At 52.6% G+C, this 17,185-nt stretch overlaps 3 protein-coding genes across 5 annotated transcripts; 1 reads left to right on the top strand and 2 right to left on the bottom strand.

Annotated features, from left to right (window-relative positions):
* Positions 1-205: 205 nt before the first annotated feature.
* MRPL10 (mitochondrial ribosomal protein L10) lies at positions 206-6,643 on the bottom strand. The gene is made up of 5 exons (XM_019740686.2): positions 6,525-6,643; positions 4,172-4,341; positions 2,273-2,437; positions 1,893-2,037; positions 206-1,128 (listed from the first exon to the last, which is right to left on the bottom strand). The coding sequence occupies exons 1-5, from the start codon at positions 6,574-6,576 to the stop codon at positions 872-874; spliced, it is 789 nt and encodes a 262-aa protein (XP_019596245.2). The 5' UTR covers positions 6,577-6,643; the 3' UTR covers positions 206-871.
* LRRC46 (leucine rich repeat containing 46) lies at positions 6,616-11,403 on the top strand. The gene is made up of 8 exons (XM_019740684.2): positions 6,616-7,018; positions 7,119-7,224; positions 8,541-8,649; positions 9,439-9,485; positions 9,765-9,874; positions 10,052-10,121; positions 10,435-10,574; positions 10,864-11,403. The coding sequence occupies exons 1-8, from the start codon at positions 7,009-7,011 to the stop codon at positions 11,232-11,234; spliced, it is 963 nt and encodes a 320-aa protein (XP_019596243.2). The 5' UTR covers positions 6,616-7,008; the 3' UTR covers positions 11,235-11,403.
* A 5-nt stretch (positions 11,404-11,408) lies between these two features.
* Positions 11,409-15,245, bottom strand: SCRN2 (secernin 2). 3 transcript variants are annotated; one of them, XM_019740679.2, is made up of 8 exons: positions 14,972-15,067; positions 14,425-14,598; positions 13,958-14,139; positions 13,216-13,415; positions 12,544-12,759; positions 12,236-12,401; positions 11,967-12,147; positions 11,409-11,718 (listed from the first exon to the last, which is right to left on the bottom strand). In XM_019740679.2, the coding sequence occupies exons 2-8, from the start codon at positions 14,596-14,598 to the stop codon at positions 11,560-11,562; spliced, it is 1,278 nt and encodes a 425-aa protein (XP_019596238.2). In that variant the 5' UTR covers positions 14,972-15,067; the 3' UTR covers positions 11,409-11,559. The 3 variants fall into 3 exon arrangements, with proteins under 3 accessions (XP_019596238.2, XP_019596241.2, XP_019596239.2); XM_019740680.2 differs by having other exon boundaries at positions 11,582-11,718; positions 11,967-12,115; positions 14,972-15,245; XM_019740682.2 differs by lacking the exon at positions 14,425-14,598 and having other exon boundaries at positions 14,972-15,058.
* Positions 15,246-17,185: the final 1,940 nt, after the last annotated feature.

Genomic DNA, 17,185 nt, shown 5'->3' with positions numbered 1-17,185 from the left:
ACCAGCTGAGACATGTTAGCTACTGTGCAAAGCTGGCAGCTGCCTTCAAAAGGACAAGCATGAAGCAATGTCATCTGTGAAAGTAGGGACAAGGAAGTAAAAGGCTTGGACATGGGAAGGAGGATTTTCTAAGGGAAGTGAGAATCAGAGACGACCCTGAGAATAAGTCTACAGGGAGAATAAGCTGATAAACAGAAAAACAGACTAAAGTAACCTGCATTTCTTTTTATTATAAAGCAATGTTCCCAATGTTTCCACAACATGGCACAGGGTGGAGAGCTTCCTCTAGTGTAGAAATCCAGGGCATGAGCTTCAGAGCAGAGAGCCAGGTTCAGGTCCTTGATCTGCCACTTACCAACGGTACGACCTTGGACAGGCTCTAACTTTTCTGCCTCTTAAGTTTTCTTCTCTGTGAAATGGGGCTAACATGGTGAGAAAGAAAAGAACTAATATGGAAAGTGGTTAGCATGCAGCCTGCCACAATAGGCTCCCCAAAGTAGCCATTCTTAGCACAATTATTCAGTTTTGCTATTTTGACACATGAGGGGACAGGCTGGAGAGACATGTGCAAGGGACAGTGAAGGGGCGATGTCCTCATCTCTTCAGCTTCTCTGCCTTGGACATGGAGAGCTGAGACTTCGCTCTTGTCAGGTCCCAAGATGGAAAATGTAAGGACGGAGACAGTGATTAAAAGCCTCCAAGGAAATGGACTCCTTCTTTATCTCCAAGTGGCCCCGTGTCTGAGGAGGTCATCGTCAGTAGAAGGCAGGGAACACACGCCACCCCCACCCCAAGTTCTTCCACATCTCCGGAAGGACAGCACAGCCCATGGGGCAGGGTGTGCTTATGGGCAGGCTGGGTACACGGCTGGCTATGAGTCCGGAACAGGGTCAGGAGGACTGGGCTGCCCACTGGCTGGCATGACGGGGTCCCCCTCGTGTTGCTGTCTGACGTACTGATCCAACAGGGCCGTCAGCTGGAGGGGCTGGTACTGAAGCAGGGAGTGGGTGTGGGCCATCAGGAAGCTGAGCCCTCCTACCAGCTCGCCCTGCACCAAGGCCAGGCTGGGAAGCTTGGAGTAAATGATGAAGCCCTGCCTGCTGAGGATGGTGTCATCGATGCAGCCACCTGGAAGAACACAGGGTCAGCTGGGCGCCCCGCAAATGCCCTTCTCTGAAAACAGCATTCCAACCCAGGGACCGTTGGCACTGCCCTTCTCTAGCTCCCCGCCTTCCGCCATCTCGTTCCCACAGTGCCCTGCCCCAGGCCTACTCCAGCACTGATCCCCTCCCCTTCTTCCTAACTCTGCCCTAGAACACCCTTACAGGAAGCATCTACCTGGCCTGACCCCCACTAAGTCACTGTTTCCTAAACTTTCTTAAAGAACCATGGAGTGTGCGTTTGTCTGTGTCTGGGAGATTGGGGCATTATAAGCACAGATTCCTGCCTCCTCCCACAGAGGCCGACAAAATCAGTCTTCTAGAGAGAAGCAGCACCTCTGGGGACTCTTAGAATCAGGGGGTTCTGGAGAACATTGCTCACTGTCCTTCAGCACCCTTTACTTGGGCTATCTGTTTTAAGTATCTTTGTGTGGGTTTCTGCACCTACTACCTCACTGCTAGACTCAAAGAGTCTGAACTGCCTCCCCCCAGTAGAGCCCTCTCTCCTTTCCCTAATCTTCCCTCCAGTGCAGAAGTGATGCCAGGCAGCTGAGCCAACACAGGTGTAAGAATGACACAGGCCGCCCTGACAAATGGTGCTGTGGGCTCAGGTCCCCTCTGTGAGAGGATGTCCACGGTTTCACTCACTCATGCCCAGCAGACAGCAGGCACCCGGCTCCTGTAGCACCTGCTCCCTTTACCTCACCAACCGGCGGCAGGGTGCTTACTCACCTAGCAGTGGCAGGAAAGGCACACCCTTCAAGATTCGCATCATCTCCTTGACCTTGGGCTCTTCACTGACCAGCAGGAGGTTGTGCCCCACAAAAAGGGGAAGCAGGTTTTGGTACTTGGAACTTTCCAGGAAGGGCTTCAGCACCTGGAAGGCCAGGAAAGAAGGGTTTACTGGGGATGAGTGGGAGGAAGAACCGCCCACCATGGTCACAGACGGTATCAGGCTGAAGGTCTCCTCCCGGATTGCAGTTTAGGCCCCAGACTAGACGTTTGCTGGTACAGTGGAGCAGCTGAAGTGCCCTATGGAGGGAGAGATGCTGGGGTCTGAGCTGGCGGGGGGCGGGACACGGGCAGGGCCCATGAGTAGGGCCGCTCCCTACCTGGTTAGGGAAGACCTTCATCAAGATCTTGTGTTTCCGTAGCCGGTGCCGCATAAGAAGCTTGTCCTCTGCACTGAGGGCCACATTCTGGCAGACAGCTATCATTCGGTTGTCTCGGAAAACAGCTGCGATCTCCCGACGGAGGAGCCGGATGAGGCCAGTCTCCTGAAGTCAGGAAGGGATGACCAAGGGGACGTAAGCTGCCTCTTCTCCTTGCACCCCTTACTCCCTCGGGGTTGGGTGCTGGACTTCCAGTGATGCCAAAATGTGGGGCAGATCAGGGTACAGGCAGGACAGTTGGGCCCCTGACTCTGAGACACGTTCCATCTCCCTCTCTATCCTTTCACTTTCGTTTGATAACTGCAGTCTTTAGAATGGGGTTTCTCAAACTTGAGAACACTCAGTCCCCCCAAACTGGTCAGTAGTCTGACCCAGTCAACATTATTTGACAATAATGTTGTCAAAATTACTTCAATTATCCCTCTGACACTATACTCATGTTGAGTTACTTTACCAACTATAAATACAAAATAACTCCTTTGCAGTGTTAATTCAAAATTGAGGCATTTTCACAGAACAAGACTTCATTTTCTTAAGACACTGTTTCTCAAAGTTGAGAACTTGTGAACCTGAGAATATATTCACAGATCTCCATAAACGCTGTGTAAGAGATTTATTTTCGTACCACAGCAATGATTCTAAAATTTACTGAACCAGTGGAGTACCTGGAAGTCATGGTGCTCTTTGCAGAATTCCATGAAAATATTAATACATACAAGGTAAAATATGGAAGATTCACTATTGTGCTAAATCTAGACTCTAGATCTTCCCTGTCCAATGCAGTAGCTGCTTGCCACATGTGGCTATTTACATTTAAATTAATTAAAATTAAATACAATTAAGAATTCAGATCCTCCGTCACACTAGCCCCATTTCAAGTGCTCAATAGACAGTCAAATGTAGAATATCATCCCAGAAAGTTCTACTGCATGGTGCTGTTCTAGTCTTCTATAATTATGAGGTAGCAAGCACTATTGGCTTAAGAAAAATTATGGGGGGGAAAACGTGTAGGAAAATTCCACCTAATGACTTCACTGTTGTCTGAGTTGGGGGCTATCAATCCATTTTTCTATCAGTCACTTCTGGTTGGGCAATAGCTAAATCCTGCTGAAAGAATTCCAGACATTAAAACATGGTTTGTCAAGCACTCTACAGGTTGACCTTTCAGGGCTCATTTCAGATAGCTCTTTGCTTTCATGGGGAGAAAACCCAGATGCGTGGGTTCTGGCCAACCATTAAGTCCTTGAGGAATCTCGGCCAAACAACTCATTAACCTCTTGCATCAGTGTCTGACATCTGACCTAAATCACTCAGGCTGCAGTTGCTGCTCACCTACCCACATCCCATCCACTGCTGGAGAGGACAGCCAAATAGTCCTTATGCAACAGTAGCCAAACAAAAACTAGAATTTCTTAGTTACTACAATAACAGGAACCACCGTAAAGTCACAAATTCCCCACTGGTCTTTCTGTTCTATTATAAGAACAGAAAAATCCCTATCATTCTTCTAGGAAAACATGGAAACTTCAAGTACTTCAAGAGGGGACAGAGATACTATCCCCTCCCTCCACCTGCTTGGATAGCTTTCACACACATATTTCTGGAGACAAGTAAAGACTGAAAGAAATTTAGGAGGCCCATCCAATCCACAGAGCCCAAAGACTAATGCCAAATCAAGCGCAAATTCCATTTTAAAGCATCTGGGTCACGGGGGTCAAAGTAAGTAAGTAATGATGTGGACGATTGTGTCCTACAGTCCTACTTCATTACGGCCACAGAGACAAGATCACTTTAATCCACCATCCCACCATCAAGTGACATGACCACTCTCCTCCTCACCTCCTGTGGGGGCCTGGAAGGACGTGTTAGGCATCTTGGATTGACAGCAGGTTTGGGGGGGATATACTCAGTCACAGCCATCAGCTTTTGCCGTTCAAAGTGCATCACACGACGGTGGCGGGTAACAGCCTTGGAGCCACAACGGACAGTCTGAAGGGTGGGCAGCCGGCCTAGGAGAAATGCTAGTGCAATGAGATCCAGTCCGCCCCAGATGGAGACAAAGCCCATCCTCTAGGCAGAAATAACCATGGCTCACAGAGCTAGACTCAGCGTTAGAGTGAGATGAAACATTTCCTGCCAGAAATACTGAACCCCCAAACCTTCTCTTTTAATGGATGACCGTAGGTCAGTTGCTTGATCCTTTGAGGTTCCCATCACTCCAGTGCTTCTTTATGCACAGAGATGAGGAAAAAAGATGAGAACCAAAGAGAAAGTATTTTGAACACATTAAAAAAAGGGAGATGGGGAGAGAATTGAGCAAACTTTTTCTTAAATGACCAAATAGCTAATATTTTAAGTTTCAGAGCCAAACAGTCTCTGTCACTACTACTCAACTCTGCTACTGTATCACAAAAGCAGCCATAGGTAATATATAAACAAATAGATGTGGCTAAGTTCCAATAAAATTCTATTTATAAAACATGGACTAGGGCTGGCCCGGTGGCTCAGGCGGTTGGAGCTCCATGCTCCTAACTCCGAAGGTTGCCGGTTCAATTCCCACATGGGCCAGTGGGCTCTCAACCACAAGGTTGCCGGTTCAACTCCTCGAGTCCCAACTCCTTGAGTCCTGCAAGGAATGGTGGGTTCTGCCCCCTGCAACTAGCAACGGCAACTGGACCTGGAGCTGCGCCCTCCGCAACTAAGATTGAAAGGACAACAACTTGACTTGGAAATAAAAGTCCTGGAAGTACACACTGTTCCCCAATAAAGTCCTGTTACCCTTCACCAATACAATCTGAAAAAAAAACACACAAAAAAAACCCATGGACTAGCCCTGCCATAATCTGCCAACCTCTGGTCTAAATCAGTGGTTCTCAAAGTGTGCCCCCACCCCCAACCAGCAACATCAGCAACAACCGGGAAAGTCTTAGAAATACCAGTTCTCAGGCCCCATTCTAGACTTCCTGAATCAGGAGCTCTGGAGTGGAGCCCAGCAAACAGTGTTTGAACAGGCCCTCCAGGTGATGCTGATGCTGAAGTTGGAAAAACACTTCTCTAAGCATTGCTCTGAAGTCTTCTCCCATGATTTGAAGCAAAAGGGAAAAAAAGTTACGCCGCCCTCACAGCTCCCCCAAACAAGTCTCCCTTCCCTCCACTCTACTTGTTTGCAGGCATTGCTGGAGAGCACCCTTCAAAAGACAAAGGAACCGCTGCAAAGTACTGAGCCAAAGTGACCCCTTCATCCTCGACAAAAAAACCCAAGCTAGAGCTTCCCCCTTTCAGTCCTTCCCAAGACTAGGGTGGGATCTCTGGGAAAAGTTCAGCTAGAAGGTGGCTCTAACAGTCAGAGAGTCTGGAGAGTACCAGCGGTCACAAAACCTAACTGTTAAGAGCACAGGCTGTAGATCGGGTGGAATCATATTTTAATCTCTCTTCTGCCACTTACTAGCTGTGACCTTGACCAGTCACTTGACTGGTCTAAATTTGAGTTTCTTCATCTGTAAAAAGGGGATGAGAACGCCCTCTTCATAAGATGCTTAAGATTTAAATGAGATAATACATGTAAAGCGTTTATCACTATGCCTGGCCTGTAATAAGTGCTCAATATCATTCATTAAACAAATACCTATTGTATGCCAAATGTCAGGCACGAATACACCTGTTAGCTATGCTGAATGAACATGGTTCTGCCCTGATGGAGTTAAAATGCTAATGGAGAGATAAACAAATGCAAAATTATAGCTTGTGATGGGCTAAGGGGTCAATAAACAGGGTACAAGGAATTTAACAGGGGAAACCTGCTTTGCAGAGGGTGGCGAGGGCAGGACTGAGGTGACATTTAGGCTGAGACCTTAAAAAGACAGGTCGGGGCGGGGAGTGGTCTAAGCAAACTGGAAGCGAGCAAAACCTGGGTGGTGGGTTACAAAAACCCAAAGAAGGCAGGGGGACTGCGGCGTAGAAAATACGGTTGTCGACAAATGTGGTTGTCGACGCTGCTGCTGTGTCGCGGTTATTACTAGAGTCTGTGGAGTCACAGGGAATTAGATTGGGGAAGGAGGCCGGCGATCCAGCTGAGGTCATCGGGAGTTGTCTGGGGTCAGAGATTACGGAGGGGATCAGTCGTAGAAATGGGGAGACGAGGATTAGAGAGCACCAGCCGTAACGTGCCGTGATGACCTGGGCCGCTCCTTACCCGCCTGGGGCAGGAGACCCCCTCGCAGCATCCCAGCCACCGACGCAGCCATTGCCACCGGAAGAATAGACGAGTCCAGCGAGACGGAAGGGGCTAAGGATTGTGGGGCCGGAAGTAGTGGGCGGACCCGCCGCCTGGAGCAGTAATCCGCATGCGCTGAGCCCCGCAACTGAGAGCCCTCCCCCCACGCCCCACCTGGCGTCCTGTCTCCTAGCAACGACGCCTGAATCCACTGAGCTGCTCTCCTGCAACTGCGTACACCACCCTCCCGCAGCCTGCGGCCAGCAGAGCCCCTCTACACCCCTCAAACTCCAGACTCTCCTCTTCGATTTACTTTTGTCTTCTACCCCACCTCAATAATTCGCTCTAAATCAACCCCTGTCCCCTAAGTTTCTGAGCTTCTCTCTTCATATCATCCTGGATTCCATCCCCAGGAGCTGTCCAAGCTGCTCTGCTCTTCGTTCCAATCCCGACCCAGGCCATCATGCCCGGAGGTGAGTAGAGAGGCGGGATGGTGAGTAGAACAGTTGGATAACAGTCGGGTCAGGTCTCCAAGAATAAGGAAATGTAACCGTTGGACCCATCTTTTCACAGCCAAGCTTGCCCAGGGTCCAGAGGAAGGGGGCGTGTGCATTACTGAAGCCCTTATCACGAAACGTAACTTAACCTTCCCTGAGGATGAGGATCTGTCAGAGAAGATGTGAGTGCACGGGCGAGATAAGAGTGCTGGAAGATTGAAACACAGCATGACCAGTCCCCTGAGCTGTGCTGTCTTGCCAGCTAATCTTTGTCCCTCTCTTACTCCACATCTAATCGGTGGTAATGTCCAATTGATTTTCCCTCCTTAAAAATCGTTCTATTTCTTTTCCACCATGCCCACTCAACTGCCTTAAATAAGGCTGTCATCACCTCTTGAGAAACTCCTAATTCGCCTCCCTGAGCATAGTCTAGGCTCCCCTCACTGTTGCCAAAGTGATCCTTTCACATGACAAATCTGATCAGGCACTCCCTGATAGAACCTTCCAAAATAAAATTCAAACACCTTAGCATGAGTTGACCCTACTCCCCGTTCAGCCTTATTTCTTGCCATTCTCCACAAGTGTGCAATTCCTCTAAGACCCCATGTTCTCACACCTTAGTACCTTACTACTCAGAGTGGTGCTGGAGGGGAGGGAGGGGCACAGCAACATCAGCATCACCTGGGAGCTTGTTAGAAATGAAAGCCCTCAGACCTATGCCAGACCTACTGAATCAGAATTTGCATTTTAACAAGACCCCCAAGGGATTCATGGGCACATTAAAGTTCGAGAAGGGCTGGATTCGCACATACTATTCCTTCTGTTTGAAATGCTTTCTCCTCATCCCCCTCTCATCTTGCTGGCTAACTCCTACTCGAGTCACCTCCTCCAGGAAGTATTCCCTGATTCCCCTACTCTGGACTCAGTGTACAGACTATGTATTACCTTAGTCTCTTGTATTTGGCTCTGTCATCCACTTGTCATAGATGTTTGGCCTGCTTCCCTAATAGTAATGGGCAGGGGCTCTCTCATTTATCTCTAGTGAGCACTCAGTAAATGTTGTAGAATTAATGAATGGGTGGATGGAACAACTGATTTTTCCCTCCATGGACCACTCAAAAGGGAGGTGAGAAAGGGTCTTCCTGCAAAGATTGTCTCATCTCATCCCAGCCCCTGCCTCCACCATCGAGGAAGGCTTCCTTTGCCTCCGAGTCTCTCCAGGAACTATAAGCTGCCATCACCGAGGTTCCCAGTTAAAGGGCCCTGACTTCTCTCTCACTCTGATCCTTCCAGTGCTACTGACAGAGACCCAGGTCTCCAAATCAATCCAATTTCATGATCTGGGCACCAGCTCATGAGTCAAGAAGGTGTTCCTGACATCTGATCAAAGTCACTTAGCCATCCAGTCCTCCTTGAAACACCTCTCTTCCCCTCTTCCCATCTTCCCTGCTAAGAGACCACACAAGTGGCACTGTCACCCTACTGCCCCTTCCCCCAGGTTTCACACTCTCGCTGAACTACAGACTGTCCGCCTGGACCGGGAGGGGATTACCAGTATCAGGAACCTAGAAGGCCTCCAGAATCTTCATAGCCTCTATCTGCAAGCGGTAATTTCTTGCCCCCTGCCCTTCCTCCCCACTTGCTCCCTGTGGTTCAAGTCTGTCTAATCTGAAAGGAGCCAACCAGGTCATCTTGCCCATTCCCTGGTGTTTGGACAGGCAGACTGTCATAGAAATCGTTCCCAGATAAACAAGGAATTCTCCTGAATTGAAAGACCAATCCTCCCAAAACAGATCTTGATCATGTTCTTGAGTCACTGTTTTTTTGTCAGACACTTTTCTTAGTCTAAAAGCTCTTTTTGGTGTCTACCATAAATCTCTCGTTATCTAGCTCAAGCCCATTTCCTATTTTGAAGAAGAGGGAACCAGAACCTTCAGAACCTTGAAGGCTGTTTGTCAGTGGGGGTGGGGTGTTGATTGACCTTTCTGCCTCACCCAGGTTGAATATACCCAGCTCCCTGAAACTTTCCCCAGAGACACTTTACAAATCGAAATGTTATATGTTCCTTGTTCCCTCCGTGTATGCAATCTTCCCCCTACCAAGGCCTTTTCCATTTCCCTGTGGAGCTTTGGTTTCCTTCTCTTATTTCTAGGTCACTCTTTGGTTGTGGGGTGAGCAGGGTATATTTTAATCAAGTTTAGCTAGCCCCAAGTTTACGCCCTTAACCATCCACCTGGAGAAAGCAAATCATATCGAGGCAGTGACAACCAGTTCAGGGACTTGGGTCATCATTCCCCAGTGCTAGAGTAGACATGGTCTTGGGGCTTTGTCCCTTTAAAGGTTCCCCCACCCAGCTAACCTCAGCTTGGTTTCCCCACCTTGGTTTCTTCCCGCAGAATAAGATCCAGCAAATTGAGAACCTGGCCTGCATCCCCTCCTTGCGGTATGTGGTGCCAAGATTCAGGCAGGGTGGTGGGGAGAAGGGAGAGGGTGAAGGGGAAGAAACCTGGTAACACCCCATATAACTGGTTCAAACCTCTCCAAGCCTAGCTTATCAGCTGAGGATCCAGTGAGCCTAGCTCTGCTTCTCATCCCAGAAGGCCATGTGTCCCACCTTGTCATCCAGCTGCCTACCCAGGGGCCCAAGTGCCTGGTGCCCTCTTCCTTTCCTCAGCTGTTCTGTGACTCAGCTCTTTCTCTGCACCCCTCCCTTCCCCTACAGCTTCCTGTCTCTGGCAGGAAACCAAATCAGGCAGGTGGAAAACCTCCGTGACCTGCTACACCTCCAGTTTCTGGACCTTTCTAAGAACCTGATAGAACAACTCAAGCTGGGTAGGAATGCCCTCACCCTGGCTCCATGCAGAGCCCTCCTTCCTCTCTGCCCCCATCTCCCTGTGCTTGCACTAACGGCACAACCTCCAGGGGTTCTGGGGGCTGTGCAGAGACAGTGGCTTTGGGCTGGACGGTGGGTATGAGGACCTCATTATTCCCCCACTTTGGTGTGAGCAGATGAGTTCCCCCAGAGCCTTCTCATCCTCAACCTGGCTGGAAACTGCTGCACCAACCAGGATGGCTACAGGTGAGGTGGGAAAAAAGGGGTGATGGCTGAACTCCTCTTACTATCTCTGTGTGGGCTCCTTCTCAGCCTACAAACGTGTAGTCCTGGCGCATGGCACCTTCTCCACCCCCACCCCAGCTCAAGTCAGCCACTTTTTCTCTTACACCCCCGTAACTCCAAATGGAGCCAGCCCTTAGCTCTTTGGGGATGACCACAGGCCCATCTTCCCTCTCACTGTGGGGAACACTGTGGGTGCTGTAACTGTGTCTGCGCCTCCTCCCAGGCTCCACACCCTGTGTGCCCTCCAGCGTAACCTCTGCTTTCTTCTCTGCAGGAAGCTGGTGACAAGAGCCCTGCCACTGCTCCTGGACCTGGACGGGCAGCCTGTGTCGGAGCGCTGGACCTCGGACGAGGAGGATGAAGCCTCGGATGAGGAGTTCCCGGAGCTGAGTGGCCCGTTCTGCTCAGAGCGAGGTGACGCTGATTTCTAAGGCTTGCAGCCTCCCCAGAGCTTACCCTTGCCCTGTGGGGTCTGGGAAAGTGGCCCCAAGCCCAGATCAGCATCTGGGCTGGAGGAGGACAATGCCAGGGCCAGGTGTCAGCCTGGGCACGCAGGTGACTCGTCCTCCCCACCTCAGCCTCAGGTGCCTTCCTGTTAGGGATGGCAGTTTGCTCAGCTCAGCCAGAGACCTTCTCCCTCAGCCCAGGGGCCCTCCCGCCGGGACCAGGCTCTATCTGACACCCACCATCCTGGCCCTCACAGGCTTCCTCAAGGAGCTAGAGCAGGACATGAGCAGGCACAAGGAACAGAGGCAGCAAGCAGCCCTGACGGAGCACCTCCTGAGGATGGAGACACAGCCTGTCCTCACTGAGCTCCCCCTGCTGCCCGGGAGGTCCATGGCTGGGGACAGCAGCCCTATAGTCACTCCCAGGCAGAGCAAGGAGACATCCCATGAGCCCACCTCCTTGCCACAAGCCTCCTGTGCCACCAAGAAACTGTGCCGTCTGGTTTCCAGTGGCCCCCAAAGCACTGTCCAGACAAGGAAGGGGGCCAGAGCAGCTGCAGCCCCCAAGGCCTCTCTGGCTGGGGCCCCTAGCACAACCAAAACTATGACCAGAAGAATCAAGAAATGAAGTGCAGCCACAGGAACAAGGACTGGGCCAGAACAAGGAGCGGAGTGGGCCTTGCCTCCTCCTCAGAGCCCTCATCCGAGGCAGGAGCCTGTCCCAATAAAGTGTCTCCAGGCCCTGAGGATGTCTTTCACCTCACTGGGGCATCTCAGGGGGAGCAATCAGTAAAACATGTAATAAATAAAACACATTTATTAAGGCAAAGGCCAAGCTGGCCCCTCAGAAAAAGGCTGGGGGCATGAAGAGAGCTCTGATCCCACTACCCCAGGGGACCAAGGCTCACCCCCAGCCTCTTCACCCCACTGCAGGCTGGGAGGGATGGCGGTGCTCAGGCATACGCCTGACTCTCCCTCTCCACAAAGGCCTGGAAGAGGCCACCCAGCTCCTGGGGGGGTGGGGCCCACTCCCCAGCCAACAGACCCCGCACAGCCTCCAGGCCTTCCTGTTCCAGATCCTGCTGCTTCTGCTGCAGCTGCTGCCCCTGATCCTGCCCGGGAAAGGCAGAGATGAGGCCCAAGGACAGGCTTCCCTCCTGATTAAGGGAGGCATGTCTGCTCTCTCACAGAGCCGGAGAAAGGACAGACCGCTGGACATCCTCCCGGGCAAATGGCTTTGAAGGGACTCCCCAGCCTGGAGTCTCTCCGTTTCCAGGTCCCTTCATATTTCCAGAGTCCCATTAGGGGGTGGGGAAGGTGAGTTATCCCTCCAGGGCGGCTCCTATTCCCTTGGGGTTACCTGGTCACGCTCCATCAGCCCCAGGGCCTCCTGGTGTCCACGGTAGAGAGTGTGCCGGCGATCCACCTGAGTCTGGAATCGGGGCACGGTCCGAACAGGGTCCTGTGCTCCAAAAGTGGGGGACAGCACCTGGGGGGCCTGGGCCACTCCTACCCCGAAGATGAAAGGTTTAAAAACTGACCTAATGGGACACAGATGGAAGGATTGAGGGCTATCACGTCCCTCCATCTCCCCTGCCTGGCACACTCTCCCCAGCCCCATTCTCTCACCTGGATGGGTCCGGTGTGGCAGTGAGGAAATGGATGCAGGGCTGTGTGGGATCCCGGGGCAGAATGGACACCATGCTGGCTGTGGTGCGGAAGCCCCCAGAGTCCATACAGATGCCACTCTCCTTGTTCCTGAGGATGCCCATCATCACCTCTGCCGTGATGCCCCCTGCCAAGGAGGACAGGATAAGGGGGCCCCCAGGGCAGAAGGGGGACCTCCGGCCTCAGACCAAGCCCCTAGAATCTGTAGGAGGGGAGAGAGTCTGGCACTGCCATAGCCCTCCTGGCCCTCATCCCGTTCACTCTCTGACCTTGCTGTTGCTGAAGCAGCTCCTGCCCAGCCCGGAAGCGGGCCTTGGCAGCCTCCATGCGCACGGGCTGCTGGGTCAGGGAGAAGACCTGAGCGAAGTCAAATGTGCCCTGGCCACCCCACCAGCCCTGGGCCTGGGCATGGGTCCGAAGCTCCGGGTGTTCGGCTGAGATGTCTGTGCCAATGCTCAACTGGTTGGAGATGTTGCGAGCCCCCTCTGTGGAGGAGGTGGGGGTCACTCATTTATCGTTAAACACCTACTCTGAGCCAAGCGCTCAGCGAAGAGCTGAGAACACAATGGTGAAGAGAACAAACCTACCCTCGTGGAGGGGGAGACAGACAAAAGAATCACAGAAATAAATGTGAATCTGCAACTGGTGAGTGCAATGAAGAGGCCCCTGCTTGCATATAAGGGGGAAACTTGACCACACGGGAGTCCAGGAAGGCTTCCCAGAGGAAGCAGCAGGCTGGAGCACAAGGAGACTTAACTAAGTGATGGGGGAGGATAAGTTCTCCAGTGGGCTCATTTCCCATCTCCCTGGATGGCCCTGCCACATGAGAGGTTTACATCTGGATTGGGCCTTCCCTGTCACCACCCTCTTTCCCACCCCCACCCCAAGGCTAGGAGAAGGGTACACTTTTAGGAGACAGGCCCCAGCACTGGGCCCCTTACCCTGGATCCTCTGTGCAGCCCACAGCCTCCCCGCCGTCTCCAGCACCCATGCCTCAGTCCGGTCAGCCAGCAAGAAGGTGTTATGGTAGCAGAATGGCGTGGTGTCCTCCCGGCAGCTACCCCCCTGCCCATAGTGTTCCAGCAAGCCTGTGATCACGTGCAAGGCCTCCTGAGCTGAGCTGCTCCGTTCTAAAGCCAGCCTGACACAAAGAGAGGGCAATGGGATATTAGTGGCTGGTGGCAGAAACTACTGTGGACCAAAGAGACCCAAAGAGATTTGGTGACAGACACAAGTCACATAGAGAATTTGCCAACATTGCACAATTATTCCAGTGGTTTTCAAGCTATCTCCGAGGGTTCCATGAAAAGGCCTGAAACAGTCTCAGAGAGACTGTTGTGCCCCCCCAACCTCTCTTCATTCAGAGCTGCTCCACTTTTATTGGTTTTATAAATCTGGACTCTATGTGACAAACACTTTACTTCTATTGAAATTTAAAACCACTGCCCTATTTCTGGGCCAGGAGAGGCCCAGAGGTGGCCACATTTGGGAGCTCTTTACTAGACTGTGGATGGGGCCAGGAGAGAGGAGGGACAGGGGCAGCCTTCCTGGCAATGACACCAAGGCAAGGTGGGCATAAAGGAGGCCCTTGTGAACCTGGCTTGGAGGAGAGAATAGCCTGGGTCAGTACTCAGCCCCAGACTTCTGGTGTGTCCACAGGATGAGGGAGGGCAGGGGCCACACCTGAGTAGATCCATGCCCAGCAGGGCTTCCCCCTCCCCAACTGGTTCCTTGGTCCACACGGCCTCGTTGCCAATGCAGACACCATGCTCATTGGCGCCCATCTCAGCCCCCCACAGCCAAGAAGGGCGGCTCAGGATCACAGCATGGGTCTTCGACACCTGTTCCACCTCAATGTAGGTGCACTGCAAGTAAGGGAGGAGAAAGGGAGAGTCCACTTAGAAAGGAGGAGGTAACAACAAAGTGCTGGCCTACACAGCCCTTTAAGGAAGGTCTTATTATCCCCATTTTGCAGATGAGGAAACTGAGGCTGACAAAAGTTAAATAGGCTAGGTCCAGGCTGGTAGACTTGAAGCTCATGCTCTTTCTACCACATCTGGCAGTTTCCCAGGTGTGGAGAGGAGAGGAGAAAGTTCTTAGAAGAATGCCTGTATCTGCCACCTCCTGGCACCCCATAAGGCCTAACCCACCTGGAGTCGGCTCCCAGGGGTGTGAGTGCCTGCTGGTACAAACACCACCTCCTGAACCTCGTCTCTGGGTCGGTCTGAGTTCTTGGCAAAAATCACAGCTGGGATGGCGGAGGCCGGAGGCACCGAGACAAAGCAGTCGCAGGAACATGGGGTGTCAGGGCTCCACAATGCCATCTGGGGAGAAATGGGGATGAGTGTGTCCCTCTCATGACACCTCTCCACCATCCTGGGCAGGACTCAGTCCTAGGGAACTCCTCTCCCAACATGTGCAAACAGACACTCAGGGAAGACACTTCCCTCAAGTTCTGGATGTTCAGCACCCCACACACACTCGATGCGCCGTGTGCTAACGAAGGCACCCACTCTCTCCCCAAACTCCAGGCTTGGGAGTCAGCAGGAGGGCACAGACCCTGCATGCTCCGGGGGCCTGCCCTACTGAGAGTCCTGGCCCTTCGTGGGATCTCCTAGCTATCACGCCCCTCTCCAAGAGTCCCACGCCCCCTTTCTGTACACTGGTCTGGCTTCCCTAATACTCTATGTTCCTCACCCTTTCTCCCTCCAAGATCCCCAGCTTAGTCCCGGGCTCCACTGCTTCCGTTTAGGGACAGGTCCCTCCCATTGGACAGAGGCTCCCAGGTGACCTAGAAGGCCTTGACCCACAGGGGCGGAGCCGGAACCGAGCACTTGCAGTTCCGCTGTCTACCACTAGGGCGCAGGCCAGCACCACTTCTTGGAGTGGAGCGGACTCCCAAGACCTGCCTGGCTGCCTGCCCTTCCAGGGAGCAGCTTTCAGGCCGGATAAAGACTGCGAATCAGCGCCAGTGGGGATCACTGTAGGGAGTGGGAGCTGGAGGTAGAAGGGAGCCCACGTGGAAAGGGAGGAAAGAAAAACCGGCCTTGTTTAATAGAGAGCTGGGACTGCTGGGACACCTGGAGATTAAGATAGAACCTCAGCTACTTGTGCCCTGGTTTGAATTCCAAAGGCACAGTTCCAGGCTGGTGCCCACCCACCTCCCCAATAAGATCTATAAAAGTGATCAGAGGCCGGCCCCGGGGCTCAGGCAGTTAGAGCTCCATGCTCCTAACTCCGAAGGCTGCTGGTTCGACTCCCGCAAGGGATGGTGGGCTGTGCCCCCTGCAACTAGCAACAGCAACTAGACCTGGAGCTGAGCTGCACCCTCCACAACTAAGACTGAAAGGACAACAACTTGAAGCTGAACGGCACCCTCCACAACTAAGATTGAAAGGACAACAACGTGACTTGGAAAAAAGTCCTGGAAGTACACACTGTTCCCCGATAAAGTCCTGTTCCCCTTCCCCAGTAAAATCTTTAAAAGAAAAAAAAAGTGATCAGACCAGGAGGTGTAGGTCATTTCCCTCTATAAACCATCTCCATAACCAGCTGTGGGGACAAAGCCCCACAAAGCAGTTTCCAGGCTCTTGGCCTCACGTAGGAAGGTGCTGGCTCAGGTAGTAAATGGCCATCAACTGTGATTGGATGGCCATCAGCTGTGGCTAGTTAGCCGTCAGCTGTAACCAGTGAGCCATTGGCCACTAATATAACTGCTGTGGCTACGCTAGCAGAAAAAATGGTGGCTAGCAAGAATATGGTGGCTGAGCCTGCAAGTGGTGCAGTGAGGGTTGCAAACAGTGTGGCTCCTGTTTCCTGTGTCTCCCACCCAGCCGCCAGCGAGAGTATAGTGGTATGACTCCCCTACCTATGGCTCCGTGGGTGTTCCTTTTTGGCCTCACCATATCCTGCGTTCTTATGTGGGGAGCGGGAGCAGAGACCCCACAGGCCTCCCTGCATGTCAAATGGCACAGCGAGCAGGGTACAGTGCCGGTGCTGGCTGAAGCTCTCCGAAGGACTGTGTAGCAGTTTGTGTGTGTGAACACTCAGTCTCAGGAAGACCAGGAGGAGCAGCTGCCGGAGAGCTGGACCCCCGTGGAGGGGTGGAAAGACGTGGACGGTTCCCCAACCAGCAAAGGCCGGACAAAGCGAAGGTCGTTGCGGCCCTGTGGGCTGGGAAGTTCTTGCTGAGGCAGCCCGGATGCAGGACTTGTAGTTCTAGGAGGAAACGCTTGCTGAGTCCTCCGTGGGAGATGCAGGTGAGGTCAAGGTCATCCCTCACCCCCAGGACAGCCCTGGTGAATGACTATGGACTATGGGGAATTGCCTTCCATCCCTAATTTAATGGACCGCTTGACTGTTTGCTTGGGAACATACCACCATGTAGTGGAACTGGCAGATGTTTGCTTTTGTGTCTTGACCGGCCGCCATCGAGAATATGTAAGCACCTTGACTGTGAGTCGCTGTTGTTCCAGCAGGGTACCCCGAGAGGCCCAGAGAGAGTGGCAGTGCCCTGAGAGCCCTGGCTGAGTCCAGGAAGTCTGGCTGAGCCCAGGGAGAGTGGCAGTGCCCTAAGAGGCCCTGGCTGTGCCCGGGGAGACTGGTGGTACCCTAAGAAGCCCAGGAAGTCTGCCTGTGCCCAGAAGCACTGGTGGTGCCCTGAGAAACCCTAGCTGTGCCCAGAGAGCCTGGCTGTGTCCAGGATATTGCATTCACCTCCAGGCTCCTCGCACAGGGCCCCTCGCGGAAGACACTTGTCGCGTAGATTGTGAGGCGAGAGCCTGTAGGGGTGAAATGTGGGGACAGAGCCCCAGAAAGCAGTTTCTAGGCTCTCAGCCTCACATAGAAAGGTGCTGGCTCAGGTAGTAAATGGCCATCAACTGTGATTGGATGGCAATCAGCTGTGGCTAG

Source organism: Rhinolophus sinicus, linkage group LG15, assembly GCF_036562045.2.
Source record: "Rhinolophus sinicus isolate RSC01 linkage group LG15, ASM3656204v1, whole genome shotgun sequence".
NCBI lineage: Eukaryota > Metazoa > Chordata > Mammalia > Chiroptera > Rhinolophidae > Rhinolophus > Rhinolophus sinicus.
Note: the sequence above shows the minus strand (reverse complement) of the source record. Positions and strands in the feature narration are given on the sequence as shown.

What these genes read in the sequence shown, in the direction of transcription:
- MRPL10 (XM_019740686.2), bottom strand. Translation starts at nt 6,576, where the DNA reads ATGGCTGCGTCGGTGGCTGGGATGCTGCGAGGGGGTCTCCTGCCCCAG. An exon ending in CTTCCAGGCCCCCACAGGAG is followed by an intron (nt 2,438 to 4,171) that starts GTGAGGAGGAGA and finishes TCCTGACTTCAG; the next exon opens with GAGACTGGCCTCATCCGGCT. An exon ending in TGAAGGTCTTCCCTAACCAG is followed by an intron (nt 2,038 to 2,272) that starts GTAGGGAGCGGC and finishes CTGGCCTTCCAG; the next exon opens with GTGCTGAAGCCCTTCCTGGA.
- LRRC46 (XM_019740684.2), top strand. An exon ending in GCCTGCATCCCCTCCTTGCG is followed by an intron (nt 9,486 to 9,764) that starts GTATGTGGTGCC and finishes CTTCCCCTACAG; the next exon opens with CTTCCTGTCTCTGGCAGGAA. An exon ending in CCCGTTCTGCTCAGAGCGAG is followed by an intron (nt 10,575 to 10,863) that starts GTGACGCTGATT and finishes TGGCCCTCACAG; the next exon opens with GCTTCCTCAAGGAGCTAGAG.
- SCRN2 (XM_019740679.2), bottom strand. Translation starts at nt 14,598, where the DNA reads ATGGCATTGTGGAGCCCTGACACCCCATGTTCCTGCGACTGCTTTGTC. An exon ending in CTGGGCATGGATCTACTCAG is followed by an intron (nt 13,416 to 13,957) that starts GTGTGGCCCCTG and finishes TCTTTGTGTCAG; the next exon opens with GCTGGCTTTAGAACGGAGCA. An exon ending in GGCTGATGGAGCGTGACCAG is followed by an intron (nt 11,719 to 11,966) that starts GTAACCCCAAGG and finishes TTTCCCGGGCAG; the next exon opens with GATCAGGGGCAGCAGCTGCA.